This window comes from Macaca mulatta, chromosome 4, assembly GCF_049350105.2.
Source record: "Macaca mulatta isolate MMU2019108-1 chromosome 4, T2T-MMU8v2.0, whole genome shotgun sequence".
NCBI lineage: Eukaryota > Metazoa > Chordata > Mammalia > Primates > Cercopithecidae > Macaca > Macaca mulatta.
The window spans coordinates 11,407,029-11,429,557 of record NC_133409.1 but is presented as its reverse complement, the minus strand read 5'-3'; the positions used below and the strand labels follow the sequence as shown (position 1 = coordinate 11,429,557).

General features: G+C 41.4%; 1 protein-coding gene across 12 annotated transcripts in view; it reads right to left on the bottom strand.

Annotated features, from left to right (window-relative positions):
• Positions 1-22,529, bottom strand: part of LPA (lipoprotein(a)) — a 185,552-nt gene that overhangs the window by 134,648 nt on the left and 28,375 nt on the right. For 5 of the 12 annotated variants that reach the window (XM_077999212.1, XM_077999220.1, XM_077999217.1 and 2 more), the window contains exon 1: positions 19,168-19,282. The exons of the other annotated variants lie outside the window; for them this stretch is intronic. In XM_077999212.1, the coding sequence (XP_077855338.1) occupies positions 19,168-19,216 (49 nt within the window). In that variant the 5' untranslated portion in view covers positions 19,217-19,282. Of the gene's footprint in view, positions 1-19,167; positions 19,283-22,529 lie in introns of those variants that run through there. 12 annotated transcript variants of the gene reach the window in all.

Below are 22,529 nucleotides of genomic sequence, written 5' to 3'. Positions count from 1 at the left end.
GTATCCATACTCAGCAAAATAACTTTTAAAAACTGAACGCAAAATTAAGACTTCTTCAGAAAAAGAAAAGCTGAAAGACATCAGCAGCAGCAGTCCCGTGCTATAAGAAATGCTAAAGGTTGTTTTTCACAGAAAGAATGTGACTCCAGATGGAAAGTGGGATCCACCATAAAAGATAAGGAGCACCAGAAATGGTAAAATAAAGAAATTATTCAAAATATTTGTAGTCATAATCACTTTAAAACAAAACCGATTATTCAGGGTAAAAATAGTGTCAATGTATTGCGAGAGCTATAACATAATAGAAGTAAGCCTTTATTACAAAGAGCAATAGCACAACATTTTGGGAGGGAGGAAGGAGAAGTGCAATGATATAAGGTTTCTATATATCCAGTAGAATTCTTTCATTTGAAGGTGGAATGTGAAAAAATCAAAGGGTATATTATAAACATTGTGGAAAATAATAAAATCATTAAAAATTAATTTAATAAGTAAGTAGTGGAGATAAACTCAATCTAAATGAAGGCAGAAAAATATGAAAAAAGGAAGAAAGTTTAAATGGGACAAGGAGAAATAACCAACTTGATGGTAGATTTAAATTCAATCTTATTAACAATTACTTTAATGCAAATGGTCTGAACATCTCAATTTAAAAACTGAGAAAAATATATACAAATACTAGTGAAAACAGAGCTGTGAAGGCTATATTCATATCAGTGCAAATAGACTTCAGAACAAGGAATGCTTCCAGAGATAAGAAGAGACATTACGTAATGATAAAGCGTTCATTTCATCAAGAAGACCTAACAATCCAAAATACACATGTGCCTAATAACAGAGCTTCAAAATATATAAAACAGAGTTGCAATCTAAAAGAGAAATAGACTAATCTAGAGTTAAAGTTGGACACATCACCATTAATCCTCAGCAGTCAATAAAAAAAAAGAGAAAGACAAGGAGTAAGGATACAGAAGAACACCAGCAACCAACTTCACCTAATGACCTTGAGAGAACACCCCATCCAACAACAGAAGAAGACACAGTCTTTTGAAGAGTACATGAAAGTGAGTTTTAGAACTCAATAATGAGTTCTGAAGTTGAATCAGTACTAAAAAACCTACACCAGAAAAACCCCTGGACCAGAGAGATTCCTAGCCAAATTATACCAGTCATATAAAGAAGAGCTGACATAAAGCCTACTGAAACAATTCCAAAAGATCAAAGAGGAGAGACTAACTCATTCTATGAGGTTGTCATCATTCTGATATGGAACAACAAAAAAAGAAAACTTCAAGCCAATATCCTTGATGAACACAGATGCAAAAATTCTCAATAAAATACTAGTAATTGAATCCAAGAGTACATCAAAAAGCTAATCCACCACAATCAAGTAGGTTTTATTTCTGGGATGTAAGGTTGGTTCAATGTACACAAATCAATAAATGAGATTAATGACATAAGTTGTATTATTCAGGGTTCTCTAGAGGGACAGAACTAATAGGATATATATATATATAAAGGGGAGTTTATTAAGTAGTATTAACTCAGCAGATCACAAGGTTCCACAACAGACCCTTTGCAAGCTGAGAAGCAAGAAAGCCACTCCAACCCCCAACGCTGAAGAACTTGAAGTCTGATGTTCAAGGACAGGAAGCACTCAGCACAGGAGAAAGATGTAGACTGGGAAGCTAATTCAGTCAAGCCTTTTCACATTTTTCTGCCTGCTTTACAATCTGGCCACACTGGCACTTGATTAGATGGTTTGCACCCAGATTAAGGGTGGGTCTGCCTTCCCAGCCCACTGACTCAAATGTTAATCTCCTTTGGCCACACCCTCACAGACATACCCAAGATTAATACTTTGCATCCTTCAATCCAATCAAGTTGACAGTATTAACCATCACAAGTCCACTCTTTGTCAACTTGAACCCATACACACATCCTGAAATCATACATAATCTTCAAATAAAGATAATAATAAGGTCATAATTATACCTAACATAATACAACCATCCTCATACAACCAGAAACGCACCAATCCCCAAACCAAATGTTATTACATAAGGTTAACAATACTTAAATGCTGATACGAACAACACTTAAATGCTTAAATGCTGATGTGAAGTCCATAAATCTAAAGTCACATGATAAAGGAAAAACAAAGGAAACAAAATAAAGATATTTTCTTAGCACAAGTATACACATGCACTTAGAAAGGGGATGTAGTGCTACAGCTGTCCACTTTCGGGTGGTGCCTGCATATCATGCAGAACCATCTGTGAACCAGTCCTTAGTCTTCCCTGCCTCTGTCAACTGATCATAGGGAACTCCCCATGAGGCCTTTCGTGCAGGCTGGGCGGTGGGGGGAAGGCGGGGTGGCACAAGTGGAGAACATGGGCATTTGAGCTACTTCCTTAAGTAACTTACTTGTGCCTTCAGGACCTGCTCAAGCCCTATCACATATATACCACTTCAATTTGATGATGAAATGCCACTGTGCTGACCCACCTTACGGCTAGATGGGTCAGAAAGCACCCAGTTCGTGATAGGCAGTTCAGGTAGCATGGTGACTTTATGACCAACAGTCAAATTTCAGTTTCCACCAAAGCCGAATAACAGACCAAGAGCTGTCTCTCAAAAGGAGAGTAGTTATCTGCAGAAGTGGCAGGGCCTTGCTCCAAAATCCTAGAAGTCTCCACTGTGATTCACCCATGGGGGCCTGCCAAAGGCTCCAAACAGCATCCCTATCTGCCACTGACACCTCAAGCACCATTGGATCTGAGGGGTCATGTGACCCAAGTGGCAGAGCAGCTTGCAAAGCAGCCTGGACCTGTTGCAGAGCCTTCTCTTGTTCTAGACTGCACTTAAATCTGGCAGCATTTCAGGTCACTCGATAAACAGGCCAGAGTAACACACCCAAATGAGGAATGTGTTGCCTCCAAAATCCAAATAGGCCCATTAGGCATAGTGTCTCTTTCTTGGTTGTAACAGGGGCCAAATGCAGCAACTTATGTTTCACCTTAGAAGGAATATCTCCATAGGTCTCATGCCACTGGAACCCTAGAAATTTTACCAAGGTAGAAAGTCTCTAAATTTTAGTTGGATTTATTTCCCATCCTCTGGCATACAAATGTCTCACCAATAAGTCCAGTGTGTTTGCTACTTCTTGCTCACTGTATCCAATTATCATAATGTCATGAATGTAATAGACCAGTGTTATATCTTGTGGAAGTGAAAAGCAAGCAAGGTCTCTCCAAATAAGATTATGACACAGAGCTGGAGAGTTGATATACTCCTGAGGTAGGATGGTAAAGGTATATTGCTGGCCTTGTCAGCTGAAGGCAAATTGCTTCTGGTGGGTCTTATGGACAGGAATGGAGAAAAAGCCATTTGCCAAGCCAATGGCTGCACACCAGGCACCAGGAGATGTGTTAATTTACTCAACCAACGAAACCACATCTGGTGCAGCAGCTGCGATTGGAGTTGCCACTTGGTTAAGCTTAAAATAATCCACCATCATTTTCCAAGATCCATCTGTCCTCAGCACAGGTCAAATGGGAGAGTTGAACAGGGATGTGGTGGGAATCACCACCCCTCCATCTTTCAAGTCCTTGATGGTGACACTAATCACTTCAGTCCCTACAGGGATAGGATATTGTTTTTGATTTTTTATTTTTCTAGGTAAAGACAGCCCTAATGGCTTCCATTTGACCTTTCCCACCATAATAGCCCTCATCCTACCAGTCAGGGAGCCAATGTGGCATTTCTGCCAGCTGATAAGTATGTCTATGCAAATTATGCATTTTGGCACTGGGAAAATGACCACAAGATAAGTCCAGGGACCCACTGGAACCACTGTAAGTCAGACATGAGCTAAAACTCCATTACTTACCTGACCTTCATAAGCCCCTGCTTTAACTGGGGGACCACAATAACATTTTGGATACCCTGGAATCAATATCAGCAGAGCCAGTGTCCGGTACTTTCTGAAATGTCTCATTAGTTCCCTTTCCCCAGTGCACAGTTACCCTGGTAAAAGGCCAGAATTCTCCTTGGGGAAAGATGGGAGAAAGATTAACAGCATATATTGTCAGTAGCCTAGTGGGGTCCTTCCTCAAGGGGATCCAGCCTCCCCTTCATTCAGTGGGTTCTGGAACTGTAACAGGTTCAAGTCTGGAAATTGATTGAGGGGCCATGATTCTCTGTTTTTATAATTCAGATTAGTCTTTTGTCCATTCTACCTGGCAGTTTTCTGTTTATATAAATCAAGTAGGAATGCGGTAGGTTTCCTGTCAATTTTACTTCTAGGAACACTGTGATTAATTAGCCAATGCCAGAGCTCTACATGAGTCAGACTATTCTGATTGCCACTTTGCTTCTGCTGTCCATTATGGTAGCTATGCCACCTTGCCTTTGATGGTTCAGTGCCGACACTTGGCCCCTGCTACCTCAGGATCCAATTATTCTCATTGTATTTAAATTTTGTAGTTGAGTGACTGTGGTTCCTACTGTTAGATCTGACATACAGAGAAGAGCAATTACAGGGCTCTTCAAAAACACAGGTGCTGCTCTCACAAATCTATTTCACAAAGCACTGGCCAAGGGTATGTCTTCTGGAACCTCCCAGCTTGGATGTGTAGGTCTAAAGTGACTAATCCACTCCACCATCCTAATCTCCCTAAGCCTTTGGATCACTTCCTCTACATTAAACCAAGGAAGATCAGGCATTTCCAGTTCACTCACATTGGACCATCTTTTAATCCATATAATCTGTATTTCAGCTAACTATTATAACCCTTTTTTTGTTTTTTTGTTTTTTTTCTGGAGATGGAGTCTTGCTCTGTTACCAGGCTGGAGTGCAGTGGGGCAAACTTGGTTCACTGCAACCTCTGCCTCACAGGTTCAAGCAATTCTCCTGCCTCAGCCTCCCTCCCAAGTAGCCGGGATTATAGTTACACATCACCACACCCAGCTAACTTTTGTATTTTTAGCAGAGACAGGGTTTCACCATTTTAGCCAGGATCGTCTCAATCTCCTGACCCTGTGATCTGCCCTCCCCCGCCTCCCAAAGTGCTGGGATTACAGGCATGCGCCACTGCTTCCAGCCCTATCAGAACTTTTTCTAAGTCCCCGAGCTGCAACATTAAATGCAGAATCCCTACTTAGTAGGGCCAAATCAATAAATTCAGCTTGATCCAACTCTATGTCCCTTCCACCATGATCCCATACCCTTAATATCCATTCCCATGCCTATTCTCCAGATTTCTGCTAATATAAATTAGAAAACTTAAGCAGTTCTTTTAGAGTGTAATGCACCTCCTCATGGATCACACTCTGAAACTCACCCCTGGGGCCCGCAAGGACTTTAGTCTAGTTATAGGTCTAGAAGCATTCAGGGGCATTAGGGGTGCCTCCTGAGGAGAATCAACATTATCTTGCCTGGCAACTGCCTCAGGGGAGGCCATCACTGTTGCCTAAGGTAGTGCAGGGTTTATATCCTCAGACAAAGGTGGAAAGGCTAATGGCAGCACAGGTCAGGGAGAGGATGTTACCACTACTGGGGATGGGGAAACTGTTTCTTCTGGCAAAAAAGTTTCATCAGAATTCACAAACTCTGTGTCCTCAGCTTCATTAGGGTCCTCCCACACATTCCCACTTCAAGTTCCAGGGTCCCATTTTTTTCCAGTCAAAGCCCTCACTTTAACAGTAAACACCTGGCAAGGCTGTGCATGCACCTCTTGTTGCAGGTCAGCTACTCGCATGATAACAGCTTGTCTCTGTTTTTCCACAATTTCAACTCTTTCTCTACAGGAGTTAAGACTCTCATTCAGGGCAATCTTAGCAGATTTGTGGCTCAGTATCTGCTTCTGAAGCCGGGAGACAAGATTCCCTGAGATCATGATTTTCTTTCATTACTTTCTCCAGTGAACTTAGGAGCAACCAACCAACTTCATTATGTTCCTTGGTTCTCCACATATAGTCAAAGATATTATGTATAGAGTCACTAAACTCCTTGCCTCTCATAAGAGATGAATCAGTAGTGTCACATGCATTTATTTTGCATAACTCTCTAAACTGTTCAGGCCAAGTACTATCAGTGTCCTCCATACTATTAGAAGTAGAGTCCTTAGCATTTTTTGGTCTAATCATATTAATCAGCCAACACCAGAAGTCCCGAAACCAATGAAAGAACTCCATCCTTAATATTCTGTTCCTCTAGAACCACTCCTGGTATGAAAATCTGTATTAGTCGGGGTTCTCTAGAGGGACAGAACTAATAGGAGATATATCTATATCTATATTAGATATAGATATAATATATATCCAATAATATATTAGATATAGATATATTATATCTATGTCTATATCTATGCTTCAATGGCAGGAAGTATCCAGCACAGGAGAAAGATGTAGGCTGGGAAGCTAAGCTAGTCTAGCCTTTTTACATTTTTCTGCCAGCTCTATATTCTGGCTGTACTAGCAGCTGATTAGATGATGCCCACCCAGATTAAGGGTGGGTCTGCCTTCCCAGCCCACTGACTCAGATGTTAATCTCCTTTGGTAACACCCTCACAGACACACAAAGGATGAATACTTTGTATCCTTCAATCCAATCAAGTTGATGTTATTAACTATCACATAAACAAAACTAATATCCTCAAATACGTATCTTAAGGATGGTTGTCCTTTATACCACATCATTGAGGTTCTTTGAATTTCCTGAGTTTGTATGTCAAAGTCTCTAGTGAGATTGGAGAAATTTTCATGGATAAGATCCTCAAATATATTTTCCAGGTTGCTTACTCTCTCTCCCTTTCAGGGGTACCAATGAGTCATAGATTTGGTCTCTTTACATAACCCCATATTTCTTAGAGGCTTTATTCATTTTTTAAAATCCTTTTTTCTTTATTTTTGTCTGATTAGGTAAATTTGAAGAAACAGTATTCAAGCTCTGATATTCTTTCCTCAGCTACTTCTATTTTGCTGTTAATACTTCTGATCATGATGACATTCAATAGTGAATTTTGTAGCTCTACCAGAGAGGCTTGGTTCTTTTTTCAAATGGGTTGTCTTTCATCTCTTCAATCCGTTTTACTGCATTCCTTAGATTCCTTGAAAGAGGTTTCAATTCTCTCCTGAATCTCAATGCTCTTTGTTGCCATCCAGATTCTGAATTCTATGTCTGTGATTTCAGTCATTTCCTTCTGGTTAGGAACCATTGCTGGAGAACTAGTGTGATCATTTGGATATAAGGAAACAGTTTGACTTTGACAGTTGCTAGAATTCTTGTGCTGGTTCTTTCTGTACTGATGTTCCTTTAACTGTGATATAATTTGAGTATTGTCAGTTGACTTCACTTCTCGATATTTTCAGAGGGCCAAGGTGGTGTACAAGATCTTTATTTGTGACTGAATTCTTGTTCATGGTTTTACAGGGGCATATATTACCAAAGTATTTTTGATATTGAAGTTTGGGCTGCAAACTAACAGATGGGTCTTACATGTAATAACCAATAAGTAGGGTCTTGCTCAGCCACATGGCTCCTCTGTATTTCTTCATAATTGCTTCTCTCCCACTTGAGTGCTGGCTGCAGATCTCAGCTTAGCACTCTTCCCCTGTGTACCACAGACCTGAGGCAAGCTCAGGCTTCCTGTTCACTCCATAGCTTGGGGGCAGCAGGGTCAGGGGCCTCAGGGTGCTTGCAGGGATGACACACTGGCCTCTTTTCCATAGGGTGACTGGGGCACACTGGGGTGTGAGTAAAGCACTCAGGATCATTTTTCCTTCCCTAGTCCAAGTACAGCAAAAGGCAGTACAACTGCAGTGGCAGTGGCAGAAGGACTTTCAGTCACCTCTGGGAGCTCCACCCCACAAAAACACAGAGTGCAGCCAGTGGAAATGTTCAGCTGAGTGTGAGGTGTCTGCACTGTGGGCCCAAGCCAGGAGCCCTGCCTAGTGAAGAGTAGCAGGTGAAAGCTCACAAGAAAGAGAAACTGGAATTAACCCCTGCTGTGTGCTGGAGGTGTCAGGGAAGTGGCCAGGTCCCCTTTTTCTTTCTCAAGCCCAAAGGCATTAAGGGCGGTCCTGCTGCAGCTGCAATGGCAGAGGGGCTGCAGGTTGTCTCTGGGATTTTCTCCCAGAGAAGCACAGACCCAACACTGACTAAAATGTTCAGGCAGGGCCAGGGTGGCTGTGCTCTGCCCAGTGAGGAGTAGCAGGGGCAGGGGCCAGAGCAGAAAACAGTGTGGCCACTTTTCCATAAGGCAGGTACACTGTGCTGGAGGTCCGTGAGAGTCTTGAAGCTCTTTGCTTCCTCCTGAGCCTGCACTTTAATCTCAAGAGTTTGAGATGAACAGTGGTAAGGAAGAAAGCACAACAGATATGGCTAATGAAACCCAGGAAGACAAGTCAATGCATAGAAGTAATTCCAACCTAAAGAAATACTTTTTAAAATCATATTTATAGAGGTTTGCAATGATACTAAAAACAATATTGCAAGTCATTATTAAGAATACAAGAAGTACAATGTTTCTTGTCTTCTTTAACACCTGTGATGCAGCTGTTTGATATGAATTCTACCTAATGGCTGCATTGCCCCTTGCCACCACCCAAAGAAGGTTGTAAAGCACTCAGATCTATATTAACTGCAACTGTGTACCCCTTAGGAATTTTTCCTTTGCCCTCTTCCCTCCCTATCAGTATGTATCTAGCAGCATTCTGAAAAGTTAACTGTACAATGAGGGACTGCTGGGCGTCTTAAGGGGCATTTCTTTCTGCCTACGTATTCCCCCTCCTCCGCTCATATCTAGCATGCAGGACTTGGGTAATCTCTGGGGTTTCAGATTTTCCAGACGTCCACTTTCTCAGGGGCTTCCACCTCCTGCTTATATCTAGCTATCTGCCTACTCTAACCATAAAACCTTAAATAAGAATAAATCGTATGTTTGCTCTTGATTGCCATGTCATGATAAAAAAGTAGGACACCATCAGTGGCACCAATATTGATGTTGATCTGTTAATCCTTGTGTAGAAATGAACCTTGGAGGCCACTGTTTGATTTCTTACAATATATGCTTTGGTTGTAACACTGTCACTTTGACAGTTGATAAGCATCCTTCTGAATGGTCCCTCCTTTAGTTACAAAAATGTTGGTGCATGGATGATGTTGGGAATAAATAAAAAGTGAACTAAATTATGTTCTCATCTTGGGCAAAAATTAAGCAAAAAAAAAAAAAAAAAAAAAAAAAGGAGGGTATGCAGCTCCTCCATAAAGAAGGCCATTTATGTACTAGGCTTACTACAGTGACACACCACTATTAGTTGGGGAGAATTCAGTTTTTCCAAGGTGTTGACAGGCATCCGGATTTCAGAGGAAACTGTAAAGAAGCAGAACCTGGGGCCAATACTGCACATGATTTTTCTTTGAGATCAAATCTAAGGCAATAAATCTGTTCAAAAGCTGCTTTCTGTCTGGTCACGGCAGAGGGTGGCCAAGGAGGGCTCAGCTGTGCTCCCATTGCAAGGCTACAGAATGTCCCTTGTCGTGAGGCTCCTCAGGACACCTGGCCGAGCTTCAGTGACCCTCTTCCAAGCCTGGAGATGCCAGCTCCGTCTCTGGCACAGAATGCTAGTGATTTCCACAGGGTGAGAGGCCAAAAGAGGCTAGTAAAATGAAGACAGCCAAGCTTCCATGGAATTAGGCAACAGGACGACCTTGACCACTTTGAGGGGTGTGGTGGGGGCCACATGCAGATGGAGTGGGTTAAAGAGTGACTAGAAGAGCAGTGGGGGTGGCAGCAGGAGACAAGCCTGACTCTGAAGGCAGCCAGCCTTCTAGGGAATATGGGGTCAGGGGGAAGTTCTGAAAGATGACACACTGCATAGAGCGTGTGTTTGTATGCCGATGACAAGTATCCAGTAGGAAGGCAGACAAACAGATTCTCATTCTCAGAAAGGCCCATCCTGACCTCCTGAGGGTACACAGAGCACAAGGGGAGGACAGGGAGGGGGATGCACCCTCATTGATTCATGCAAAGTCCTCAGCCAAAGTCCACCTGCTCCCCACCTCTGCGCCTCTGTCCTTCCTCAATTTAAGATGCTCTAGGCTGGAAAACTGGATTATTGAGCAGGCATTGGCTGATGCATTCTAAACCTAATCCACTAAAAAGCACTTGAGAGATATATCAAAAGATCACCAAGAAATGGTATTTTAGGTCCATATCCGTGTCTTCACCCTGCACTGTCTTCTTATTTGAACTCCCTTTTCCAGGAAGAGTTATGCTTTGGCAAATTCTAGAGCTCACAGTGTGACTTCAAAACACACAACAAATTCAAAAGGTGTTTCCTCCAGAGAGTTAAGTTAAACATTCTGAAGAGTGTTTTTGAAATGTAGCACAGTAGGCTACAAATGATATTCCAAAAGAGGAAACTTCCATTTCCCCCTTTAACCAAGTTACCCGTAACTGTGTCATGTTATTATGCTTCATAGCACATCACTGCATAGCATATCCCTCCCCAGCTCATGTCACTAGGAAATATCCGAAAACAGAATCAATTTTTTCTTTTTTTAATCTGATAATTTTTCCACAACACTTTCATTTCTCCGATTCACCTCCAGGGCTGATATGGCAATGGAGGTTTTAATAGGGTTTATTTGTTGGTGAAGAAACATTAAACACATCTTGTAATAGGAAAATAGGAAAAAAATACTTTTATATTATAGGCAAAATGTAGATGTATGTTGCTACTGAAGTAAATGTATCTGATTAATGCTGTGAGAATTTCTTCCTCACTGTGGTGTGTGAATGTGTGTGCATATTTGCATGTGTAAAAGACTTAGCAATTTGTGAATGGAAGATGTTTCTCCACTTCTCTCTAAGCATGGCTGTAAAAGAAACTTTTTCCTCTCCCTGGGCATTCCAGCACACTGGGAAGATAACACGTCCACAGAAAGTCTTGCTTTCCAAAAGAGCTTATGAGAAAATGTGCCCCTCAGGTTGGTTAAAACATATGTTAATCCTGTGGCAGGGAAATTTGTTCTAGCCTCTGGGGTGTAGCCTGCTGAATAAGTTCACAGTGATCTACATCCCAGTTTCTTGGGACTGAAATAGAATATTCATACCCCTGCACTCCCTACACACACAGACATAGATACCAATTTCCCCCAAAAAAATCTCTTTGCTTAATCTTCTCCTGCTCTGTATTTTCTTTGATATTTTTCTTGAATGGCTTCCACTAAACTCAAATGCGTTGACTCTAAAATCAACTTGTAAAATTTTATCTGGTAATTTTTAGATTATATTGCAAGCATCTACCTCCCCTTCATCAGACTTTCTGTACAGGGCAAGTTCATCTAACTATGTGCTTCAAGATGGAACTCCTGAGTTCACAGTTGACTTATAAACCAAAGCATGCCCACTACAAAACTCTCACCCTCCAGAGACTTGCCTCAAGGGACAACACCCTGCTCACAAGGGCACCTGCAGTCACCAGCTCAACAACCTGGCAGATAAGGTGCCCAAGCTAGCAAGGACCCAGGCATCTTTGTTTGCTTCCTCCCCTGCCTTATGAATGTGCCACTGATGGCTCCAAAAGTGCAGTGGTACGCTAGGACTCCTCCATTTCTTCCCCTAAGCTAGCTTTGGAAGTAAATCACTCTCTTTATAGCAGACTTCTGTCTTCTTAATTGGATTCTGCAAGTGGCAAACAACTAACCTGCTCTTCAGTTACACTGGGATGTGTTTAGATTTATTTTTTCACATGTTGGAACAAAGCTGAAAAAGTAAGAAGAGTCCTAGGTTTTTTCTTGGAAATCTGGCTTAAATCCAGGTTTCGTTATTTCCTTGATTTGGGAATTTGGTCATTGGGCAAATAACATGATTTTCCTAAGTCTAGATTTCTTTGTTTATAAAATGGGGATGCATATGCTACCCTACCTATACCATGAGCTAAATAAGCTAGTATTTATAAAGAACACACACTCACACTGACATCCACACACAGATATGTATGTACGTATACAAATGTGGGGACCTAATCCAAGCACTAAGTAGTTGTTGAATCATTATCTGACTACAGCATCTGGCAAATGGATGCATGTGATTTCTCCAGGGATACTGAGGAAAGACAGAGACCCTCTCATATTGTTTTATATTGTTTTATACTCAGTACCTGTTTTAAGAAAAAACAAGGAAGTAAAACCAAAGACAGGCAGCCCAGCGCCAGGCCCAAAACCAGGCCTGGGCCTGCCTGGCCTAAACCCACTAGTTAAAAATCAACTCATAACTTAGAAACCAATGTTATTCATAGATTCCAGACATTGTATAGAAGAACATTCTGAAACTCCCTGCCCTGTTCTGTTTCACTCTGACCACTGGTGCATGCAGCCCCTGTCACGTACCCCCTGCTTGCTCAAATCAATCATGACCCTTTCATGTAAAATCTTTAGTGTTGTGAGTCCTTAAAAGGGACACAAATTGTGCACTGAGAGAGCTTGGATTTTAAGGCAGTAGCTTGCTGATATTCCCAGCTGAATAAAGCCCTTCCTTCTACAACTCGGTGTCTGAGAGTTTTGTCTGCGGCTTGTCCTGCTACATTTCTTGTTTCCCTGACCAGGAAGCAAGGTAACTGACGGACGGACGCTGAGGCAGCCCCTTAGGTGGCTTAGGCCTGCCCTGTGGAGCATCCCTGCGGGGGACTCCGGCCAGCCTGAGTGACGTGATCCAAAGAGCGCTCCCGGGTAGGCAGTTGCCCTGGTGGAACTCCTGGCCAAAGCAGCGCCTAGCTGGCCCCCGAGGAGGATTAACACAGTGGCTGAACACGGGGAAGGAACTGGCACTTGGTGTCCAGACATCTGAAACTTGGTAAGACTGGTCTTTGGAACTGGCCCACTCCATTTGAGTGGAAGTGTGGCCTCATCACCCATAGTGTGCCTTTAGTGGCACTTTGGTGGACTGGTCTTGGGAACTTGCCTACTCCATTTGAGTAGAAGCATGGCCTGATCACCCATGGCGTACCTGTACCGGCACTTTGGTTTTTGTTTTTGACTTGACTTACATTGCTTGATACTTTGGTTTTGACCTGGCTTGGATTTCTGGATACTCTGATTTTGGTTTTGATTTTGGTTTGGTGTAAACTGCAAAAGTGTGTGTGTGCCCTTTTTACCTGTTTTTTGTTTTGTGGTGTGCGTGTGGTGTGAGCGTGGTGTTTTGTCTTGAAGAAGCATGGGTCAGGCACAAATAAGCCCACGCTACTAGGAACTACGTTGAAAAATTTCAAGAAAGGAAAAAAAAGGGGGGAGACAGAATTTATATAAAAAGAATGTTACATGGTAAATTCTTGTCCTAAAATAAATTAACTGGTTATTTAAAAAAAAAAAAAATGTTTGTGATAAGTCAGAAAGTTGAGACCTGTCAAAAAATTGTCTGAGAAAGTCGTGAAAAAAAAGTTATAAAAAAAAATTTTATGCAAAAAAATTATATAATTTAAAAGTAATAAGGCCTCCTGAGTACTATTTTAAAAAAAGTTTATGTGCAAGGTATATTAAAAAAGTAAAATATATACCTTTAGTAAAAAGATTATAAGGAGGCATAAGAATGTGGATTTTTACCAACATTAAAAGGTTAAAAAAATTATTATTTTAAAAGTTTAAGCAAATTTTAAAACGTTAATTGTAAAGACAATTCTGTGTATACACATATTAGCTAAAGTTAAAAAGGTATCATCCGGTTTTTCTGTCAATTGGACATTAAAGTAAAAATACAACAGGTTTTTCTTAAAGCATCAACCTGCTCTTTAACAAAAATTATAAAAGGTTAAAAAGAGTCTATAAAATCTTACCTTATGGTCCAACATAAAAAATTAGATAAATATGTCTACAAGGTTTTATTAAAATTAAGTTTAACATTAATAACACACTAATATAAAGGTAAAATTTGGCTTATCTGATATAAAAATCATACACAAAGCATTATTAAATATAAAATGATGTTTAGCTTTTTTTGGTCTAAAAACTAATAAAAATAGGTGCTAAAGGAAACATACATTTTACTAGAGGATTATAGAAGTTAAAGACTTAAAACAAACTTTGGCAATTAAGACAGCATACCAGGATGCAAATGCCTGGTTAAAATGGATCAAATATTCCATCTGCAAGTTAAACAAAAGCAATTGTTATGCTTGTGCACATGCAGGTCAGAGGCCCTGATTGTCCCCCTTCCACTAAGGTGGTCCTCCAGTCGACCAGGTGTGGGCTGCATGGTAGCTCTTTTCCAGAACTCTACAGCCTGGAGTAATAAGTCATGCCAACTCTCTCTGCTATACCCCAAAGTCCCTGTAGGTCAGCCCCCGAGGGCCATCCAGCTTCCATCTCCCAACACTAAGTTCACTGTGTGTCTCTCACGGCAGGGTGGAAACTTAGCATTCCTTGGAGACCTGAAGGGATGCAGTGAGCTTAAGAATTTTCAAGAGCTTATCAATCAGTCAGCCCTTGTTCATCCCCGAGCAGATGTGTGGTGGTATTGCAGTGGACCTTTACTGGGCACTCTGCCAAATAACTAGAGTGGCACTTGTGCTTTAGTCCTTTTGGCTATCCCTTTCACCCTGGCATTCGATCAACCAGAGGAAGAAAAGAAAGAAAGAAAGAAAGAGAGAAAGGAAGGAAGGAAGGAAGGAAGGAAGGAAGGAAGGAAGGAAGGAAAGAAAGAAAGAAAGAAAGAAAGAAAGAAAGAAAGAAAGAAAGAAAGAAAGAGAGAGAGAAAGAAAAAAGAAAGAAAGAAAGAAAGAAAGAAAAGAAAGAAAGAAAGAAAGAAAGAAAGAAAGAAAGAAAGAAAGAAAGAAAGAAAGAAAGAAAGAAAGAAAGAAAGAAAGAGAAGGAAGGAAGGAGAAAGAAAGAAAGAAAAAGAAAGAAAGAGAAAGAAAGAGGAAGGAAGGAAGGAAGGGAAAGAAAGAGAAAGAAAAGAAGAAGAAGAAGAGGAAGAAGAAGAAGAAGAAAGAAGAAGAAGAAGGAGGAGGAGGAGGAAGAAGAAGAAGAAGAAGGAGGAGGAGGAAGAGGAGGAGAAGAAGAAGAAGAAGAAGAAGAAGAAGAAGAAGAAGAAGAAGAAGAAGAAGAAGAAGAAGAAAAAGAAGAAGAAGAAGAAGAAGAAGAAGAAGAAGAAGAAGAAGAAGAAGAAGAAGAAGAAGACGACAATGACGATATCATAAAGCGAGAGAAGTCCCTTATAGGTCTTTCAACTCTCACATCTATTTAAATGCAACTGGAGCCCTGCAAGAAATACCAGATTTATTTAAAGCTTGAAATCAAATAGTTACAAGATTTAAGTCAATATTTTGGTAGATGACAGTCAATAAAAATGTAGATTAAATAAACTACATCTATTACAACCAACAGCAACGAGCTTTTCATGAGTTAAAAAGAAAAACTCATGTAGGCCCCAGCCCTGAGGCTACCTGACCTGACAAAACTCTACACTCTATGTGTCAAAAGAAAATGGCAGTTGGAGTTTTAACTCAGACTGTAGGGCCCTGGCCAAGGCCAGTGGCCTATCTCTCAAAACAACTAGATGGGGTTTCCAAAGGCTGGCCCCCATGTCCAAGGGCCCTGGCAGCAATGGCCCCATTAGCACAAGAAGCAGATAAGCTAACTCTTAGGCAAAACCTAAACATAAAGTCCCCCCATGCTGTGGTGATTTTAATAAATACCAAAGGACACCATTAGCTAATAGATGCTAGACTAACTAGATACCAAAGCTTGCTCTGTGAAAATCTCCGCATAACCACTGAAGTTGGCAACACTCTAAACCCTGCCACCTTGCTCCTGGTGTCAGAGGGCCCAGTTAAAACATAACTGTGTAAAAGTATTGGACTCAGTTTATTCTAGTGGGCACAACCTCCGAGACCATCCTTAAACATCAGTAGACTGGGAGCTGTACGTGGACGGGAGCAGCTTTGCCAACCCCTGCAAAGTGACTCTGAAAAAGACGACAAGCCCTGCTCCAGTCACACCCGGAAGCTGACTGGTCCACGCACAGCCGAAGCATGAGGAAACTCATCGCAGGACTCATTTTCCTTAAAATTTGGACTTGTATGGTAAGGACTTCAACTGACCTTCCTCAGACTAAGGGCCGTTCCCAGTATTACATCAAGTCACTGAGGTAGGACAAAAGATTGCTACGGTCCTATTATGTTATGGTTATTAAGTGTACCAGGACTCTAAAAGAAACTGGTTTGTATAATGACACCTAGTACAAAGTATGTAATCCAGGAAGTGACCAGCCGGATGTGTGCTATGACCCCTCTGAACCTCCCATGATCACAGTTTTTAAAATAAAATTAAGGACTGGTCCTTTTCTAAGTGACACAAGTAAAGTAATAGCTAGAACAAAAAAAAAGAGGGGTCCCCAAAAATGTAACCTTAAAATTTGACGCCTGTACTGTTATTAATAGTAAACAGCATGGGATGGGATGCGGTTCTCTAAATTGGGAAAAAAGTTACACAGCAGAAAATAAGTATATCTGTCAAGAATCATATTTATGTGAGATGTGTCAATACTGGTCTTGTGTCTTTTGGGCTACTTGAAAAAACAAAAATAAAAAAGATCCTGTTTGGTTCCAAAAAGGAACAGTCAGCCCCTCCTGCACGAGTGGGAGCTGCAACCCTTCAGAATTGGTAATCGCAAACCCCTCAGACCCAAAATGAAATTAAAAAAAAAAATACATAACATTAGAAAAAAGGACTAGATCCTAGCACAAGCATCCTAATAAAAGGAGAGGTTCAAAGAGACTCTCCAGAGCCAGTATTTCAGACTTCCTATGATGAACTAAATGTGCCAATACCTGAGATTTCAGGAAAAACTAAAAATTTGCTTTTGCAATTAGCCAAACATGTAGCCCAGTCTCTAAAAGTCACTTCATGTTATGTTTGTGGAGGAACCATAAGAGGAGATCAACGGCCATGGGAAGCCCGAGAATTAGTTCCTACAGACCCAGTTCCTGATGAATTCCCAGCCCAAAAGAACCACCCTGACAATTTTTGGGTTCTAAAAGTCTGCATTATTAGACAGTATTGCATAGCTAGAGAAGGAAAAGGATTCACTCATCCATAGGGTGGCTTAGTTGTCTTGGGCAAAAGCTGTATAATAGTACCACAAGAACAGTTATATGGTGGAGTTCCAATTATACAGAAAGAAATCCATTCAGTAAATTTCCAAGGTTACAGACTGTCTGGGCCCACCCAGAATTCCACCAGGACTAGACGGCCCCCACCGGGTTATACCGGACATGTGGACATAGAGCCTACGCTAAGCTGCCTGACCAGTGGACAGGCGGTTGTGTTATTGGCACTATTAAACCATCTTTCTTCTTACTGCCCATAAAAACAGGTGAACTTCTGGACTTCCCAGTCTATGCCTACCGCGAAAAATGAAGCATAGCCATAGATAATTAGAAAGATGATGAATGGCCCCCTGAAAGAATCATACAATACTATGGACCCACCACTTGGGCACACGATGGCTCATGGGGATGTCGGACCCCCATCTACATGCACAACCGAATCATACGGTTACAAGCTGTTTTAGAAATTATTGCTAATAATATTAGAATAATAATTAGAATATTAGAATAATTAGAAATTATTACTAATAATTTCTAATAATAAAACTGGTCAAGCCTTGACTATTCTGGCCCAGCAAGAAACTCAGATAAGATATGCTATCTATCAAAATAGATTGGCTCTCGACTACTTACTAGCAGCTAAAAGAAAGGTCTATAAGAAATTTAACCTTACTAATTACTGTCTACACATAGATAAAGGCAAGTAGTTAAAGAGATAGTTAAAAACATAACAAAACTGGTACATGTACCTGTGCAAGTGTGGCTCAGACTTAATCCAGGAGCCACGTTTGAAAATTAGTTCCCAGCACTAAGAGGATTTAAAACTCTTATAATAAAAGTTATAATAGTAATAAGAACCTGCTTACTTCCCTCTTGTTTGCTACCTGTACTCCTTCAAATGACAAAAACCTTCATTGCTACCTTAGTTCACCAAAATGCTTCAGCACAAGTGTACTATATAAATCACTATCAATCTATTGCACAAAAAGACATAAGTAGCAAAAATAAGAGTGAGAACTCCCACTAATAAAAAGTGAGAGTCTCAAAGGGGGGAAATGAGGAAAGAGAGAGACCCTCTCATTTGTTTTGTATTGTTTTATACTCAGTACCTGTTTTAAGAAAAAACAAGGAAGTAAAATCAAAGACAGGCAGCCCAGTGCCAGGCCCAAAACCAGGCCTGGGCCTGCCTGGCCTAAACCCACTAGTTAAAAATCGACTCATAACTTAGAAACCAATGTTATTCATAGATTCCAGACATTGTATAGAAGAACATTCTGAAACTCCCTGCCCTGTTCTGTTTCACTCTGACCACTGGTGCATGCAGCCCCTGTCACGTACCCCCTGCTTGCTCAAATCAATCATGACCCTTTCATGTAAAATCTTTAGTGTTGTGAGTCCTTAAAAGGGACACAAATTGTGCACTGAGAGAGCTTGGATTTTAAGGCAGTAGCTTGCTATGTTCCCAGCTGAATAAAGCCCTTCCTTCTACAACTCGGTGTCTGAGAGGTTTTGTCTGCAGCTTGTCCTGCTACAATATGAGGCAAAAGTACACCAATGGAAAGCCTTCCTCAGGCCATAACAAAGAGAGAAATGCTGGGTCCCACTCAATGAACAGGTCAAAGAACCAAATATATTCAAAGAGCTATTTCATTGTTTCAACTTGCAAGTGAGGGGAGCATGGCACCCGAACAGAGATGATATAAATTAATAAAACTGAGTACCAGGTGAAGTGCTTGGCCATCCTCTGCATAGTGAGCTACAATGGCTTTTTTTTTTTTTTTCCGACTAGACTGTCCATCACGTAGGTACACTCTTTTAGATTAGAAAAATCACCCATTATTTTCTCTGCCCATTCATTCCAGCATCCTGACAGTCTTCACAGGGAAATTAAACTTATTTTTTAAGAATTTTTCAATCTTACACAAGATTTTGAACTGGGAGTTTCATGAATCAAAAATTAAATAAAACAAATTGCACATAAAGCCATGGCATATGTATTTTTACTACACTGTGGTAGAAAAAATAATTGTTACACCAAAAAAAACTATGTCTTACCTGATTTCAGAAATAAAAGAAGTAGAAGAACCACTTCCTTATGTTCCATTATGGGACTGGCCAGCAGTGCCCAGAAAGTGTGTCCCCATCCCAGAATGTTGTTGACTTACATGAGAGTAAACGCATCCACAAACCAGATAGTCAAATTAAGTTAATTATTCTCTCAGAGACCCATGCCACTGCCTCAGCAGGGTTCAAACATTACCTTGAATAAAGAGTCTTACAAAATATTTGAGAGTGGAATGTCAATAGATGCTGGGAAGTGGTGAAAGCCATCTCCCCCCTCAGCTGCTCCATGCTGCCTTCATTTCTGCTTACTCCTTCCCTCACTCCCAGATCTTCATCTCTCCTGATTAGTCTTGTTCCCTCCTCTCTTATTCCCTTCATTTTGGATAAAATAAAATCATAAAAGTAGCTCACATTTGCTGGTACCTTCCATGACCAGACCCTCTGCCAAGTGCTGCCATCCATAGCCTCCCTCAAGCTTCCCAACAGGCAGTGCTGTTCTCATTCCTGCTGTACAAGGAGGGGGCTGAGGCCTTCCCAAGCTTGTGTGGCTACTCAGGGGTGCAGCTAATAGACACAACCCATTCAGGTCTTAGTTTATGAACAAGCTAGGTGTAAATGTTAAAATCTCCACATTCTATACCAAACTGTGTCGAAATTACAACATAAGTGAAAATCTTTTATTATCTTCAAAATTTCTTTATTCCTAGTGAACTCACATGTTTTCTGTAACTATAAATTATGTTATAAGATATCAGTCCTTCCAGGAGAGGGCGGTGGCTCATGCCTATAATCCCAGCATTTGGGGAGGCCAAGGCAGATGGATCACCTGAGGCCGGGAGTTTGAGACAAGCCTGGGCAACATGGCAAAACCCTGTCTCTATGAAAAATACAAAAATTAGCTGGGTGTGGAAGCACATGCTGGTCATCCCAGCTATTCAGTAGGCTGAGGCACTAGAATCGCTTGAACCTGGGAGGTAGGGGTTGCAGTGAGCCACAAATGTGCCACTGCACTCCAGCCTGGGTGACAGAGCAAGACTGTCTCAGAAAAGAAAAATAAATAAATAAATACTAAATAAAATGAATAAAATATCAATCTTTCCCATTCCAGTAGGTGAGGCCTAAATAAATAAATAAATATTTTTAAAACTAAAATAAAACACAGGGCCAGGTACGGTGGCTCAACTCTGTAATCCCAGCACTTTGGGAGGCCAAGACTGGTGGATCACAAGGTGAAGAGTTCGAGGTGAAACCCCATCTCTACTAAAAATACAAAAACTAGCCAGGCATGGTGGTGGGTACCTGTAGTCCCAGCTACTAGGGAGGCTGAGGCCGTAGTATCGCTTGAACCCGGGAGGCAGAGGTTGCAGTGAGCCAAAATCACGCCAGTGCACTCCAACCAGGGTGACAGAGCGAGACTCTGTCTCAAAAAAATAAAATAAAATAAAAGCATAGTATCAATCTTTCCCCAAATGAATTCATGGTGCGATCTTACATTTTCATTCTCATGAAGTAAAGCAAGAGTGGTAGAATTAAGTGGAAAGAGTCTATCTCTAGTGTAGTCACATTAGTGGTTGTATCGAGATGATTAGGAGGCGCCTCCCAAGTTTAAAACAGTATCCAAGCCCCAATTGTAAATCAACTGGGGAGACACGCCAACTCTGATTATCAGCAATATCTGAGCTCCAGTCTCCACTCTAGCAAAATGTCCTTTCACAAAGATAAGGACTGAAAAATGCTCACTGAATTTAGCAAAGAAGGAGTCACTACAGGGGTGGGAAGAGAAGCCTCTCCATATGTCTCAGTCTGTTTGTGTTGCTGTAACAAAATGTCACAGGTTGGGTAATCAATAAAGGACAAAAATGGATCGTCTCACAGTTCTGGCAGCTGCGAGGCCCCCAGTCAAGGGACCTGCATCTGGTGACCCCTTATTACTGTGTCCTCATGTGGCATCAGAGGCCATGAGGAAAGCAGAGGAAATGCCATGTGAGGGTGCAGTGAGGAGTTGGACCATCAGAGGCCATGATGAAATTTCCATGATGGGACTCATGCCTCAATAAGAAAAAGATGAGACCCATCTCTACGCACGTGTGCACACACACACACACGCACGCACACACACACACACACAGAGTCCCTTTCCCTTCTTGCAGAAGCAGAGGAGATGCCATGTGAGGGTGCAGTGAGGAGTCAGGCCATCTAAAGGTCACAGGGAGAGATTTCACCAGACACTGCATCTGCTGACACCTTGATCTTGGACTTCCAGCCTCCAAAACAATGAAAATTAAAGGTATTTAAACCAACCCCCGAGTGTGTGGTATTTTGTGATGGCAGCCCAAGCTGACTAAGGCACCTGGTTAGACCCGAATAAGAAGGTGAGAAGAACTGGGGGAGGGGTGAGAGAGGAAACTAGACTGGGCCAGATGACAGGGGGCGGGGAGAGACTGCCTTGCTAAATATTGTGGATTTTAACACAAAGACCTTGATGAGCTACTGAAGGCAGGGTGTGCCACAAACTTGGGGAGCTCCAGGCCCCTTGGAAAAGAATGTCATTTCTGTAGAAAAGGAGGCATCCCCTTTTCTAAGATTATTTGACCTTTGTAAAAGAATAGGTCCTCTGGTTCTTGGTGTTAGAGCACAGTAAGAAAAGGTAATTCTCTGAATTTTTAAAAGCCCTTTTCTGAATCCAACCATCCCTCAGTCCCCTAAGAGTGGCCAGAGAAGAAGGAATCCACCGAGCTGATATTCCAGTTCAGTAAGTTGTAGGGACATTGCTTTTAAAGAATCTGTAGGTAGGGGAGCACCAACTCATAACTCAGCGCAAGCCTGCAGGGTTCTCCAGCCCAGTCCCATCTAGAACCCTTCTCTGTCCATGACCAGTGATGGATTATTCCAAATGTTTTTCAGTTTCATTTGACCTACTTTGAAAACCAAGTTCCAATAACAAATAACTCTGGGAGCTAAGCCTGCTGCATTAGGTCCTCTAAGTAGCCTTTCCACCTACCCAGGCCACAATCAGCAGTAATCACCATTGAACATCCTTCAGGCAATTCTTCTGAAATTACTTTGCATCAAAGACTGCACAAGAAGTACTCTAAGTAGAAGGACTGATGTCAGCAATCAAGGTCCCACCAAGGGCTGCAGACAGTCCTCAACCTTCATGTGGGAAAGTGTCACTGAGTTCTCACACTCTGGAAATCCTTTAGGACTCAAACCTTCCAGTAAGCAAACATATGGAAAGGTGAAATCAGATAAAGACATTATTACCTCAGGGGACAATTAAGCATTGGTGGCTAGTCTAAACATACTCTTTTAGAATCTTTATTATACTATTAGCCACCATTTATTGTAGCTTT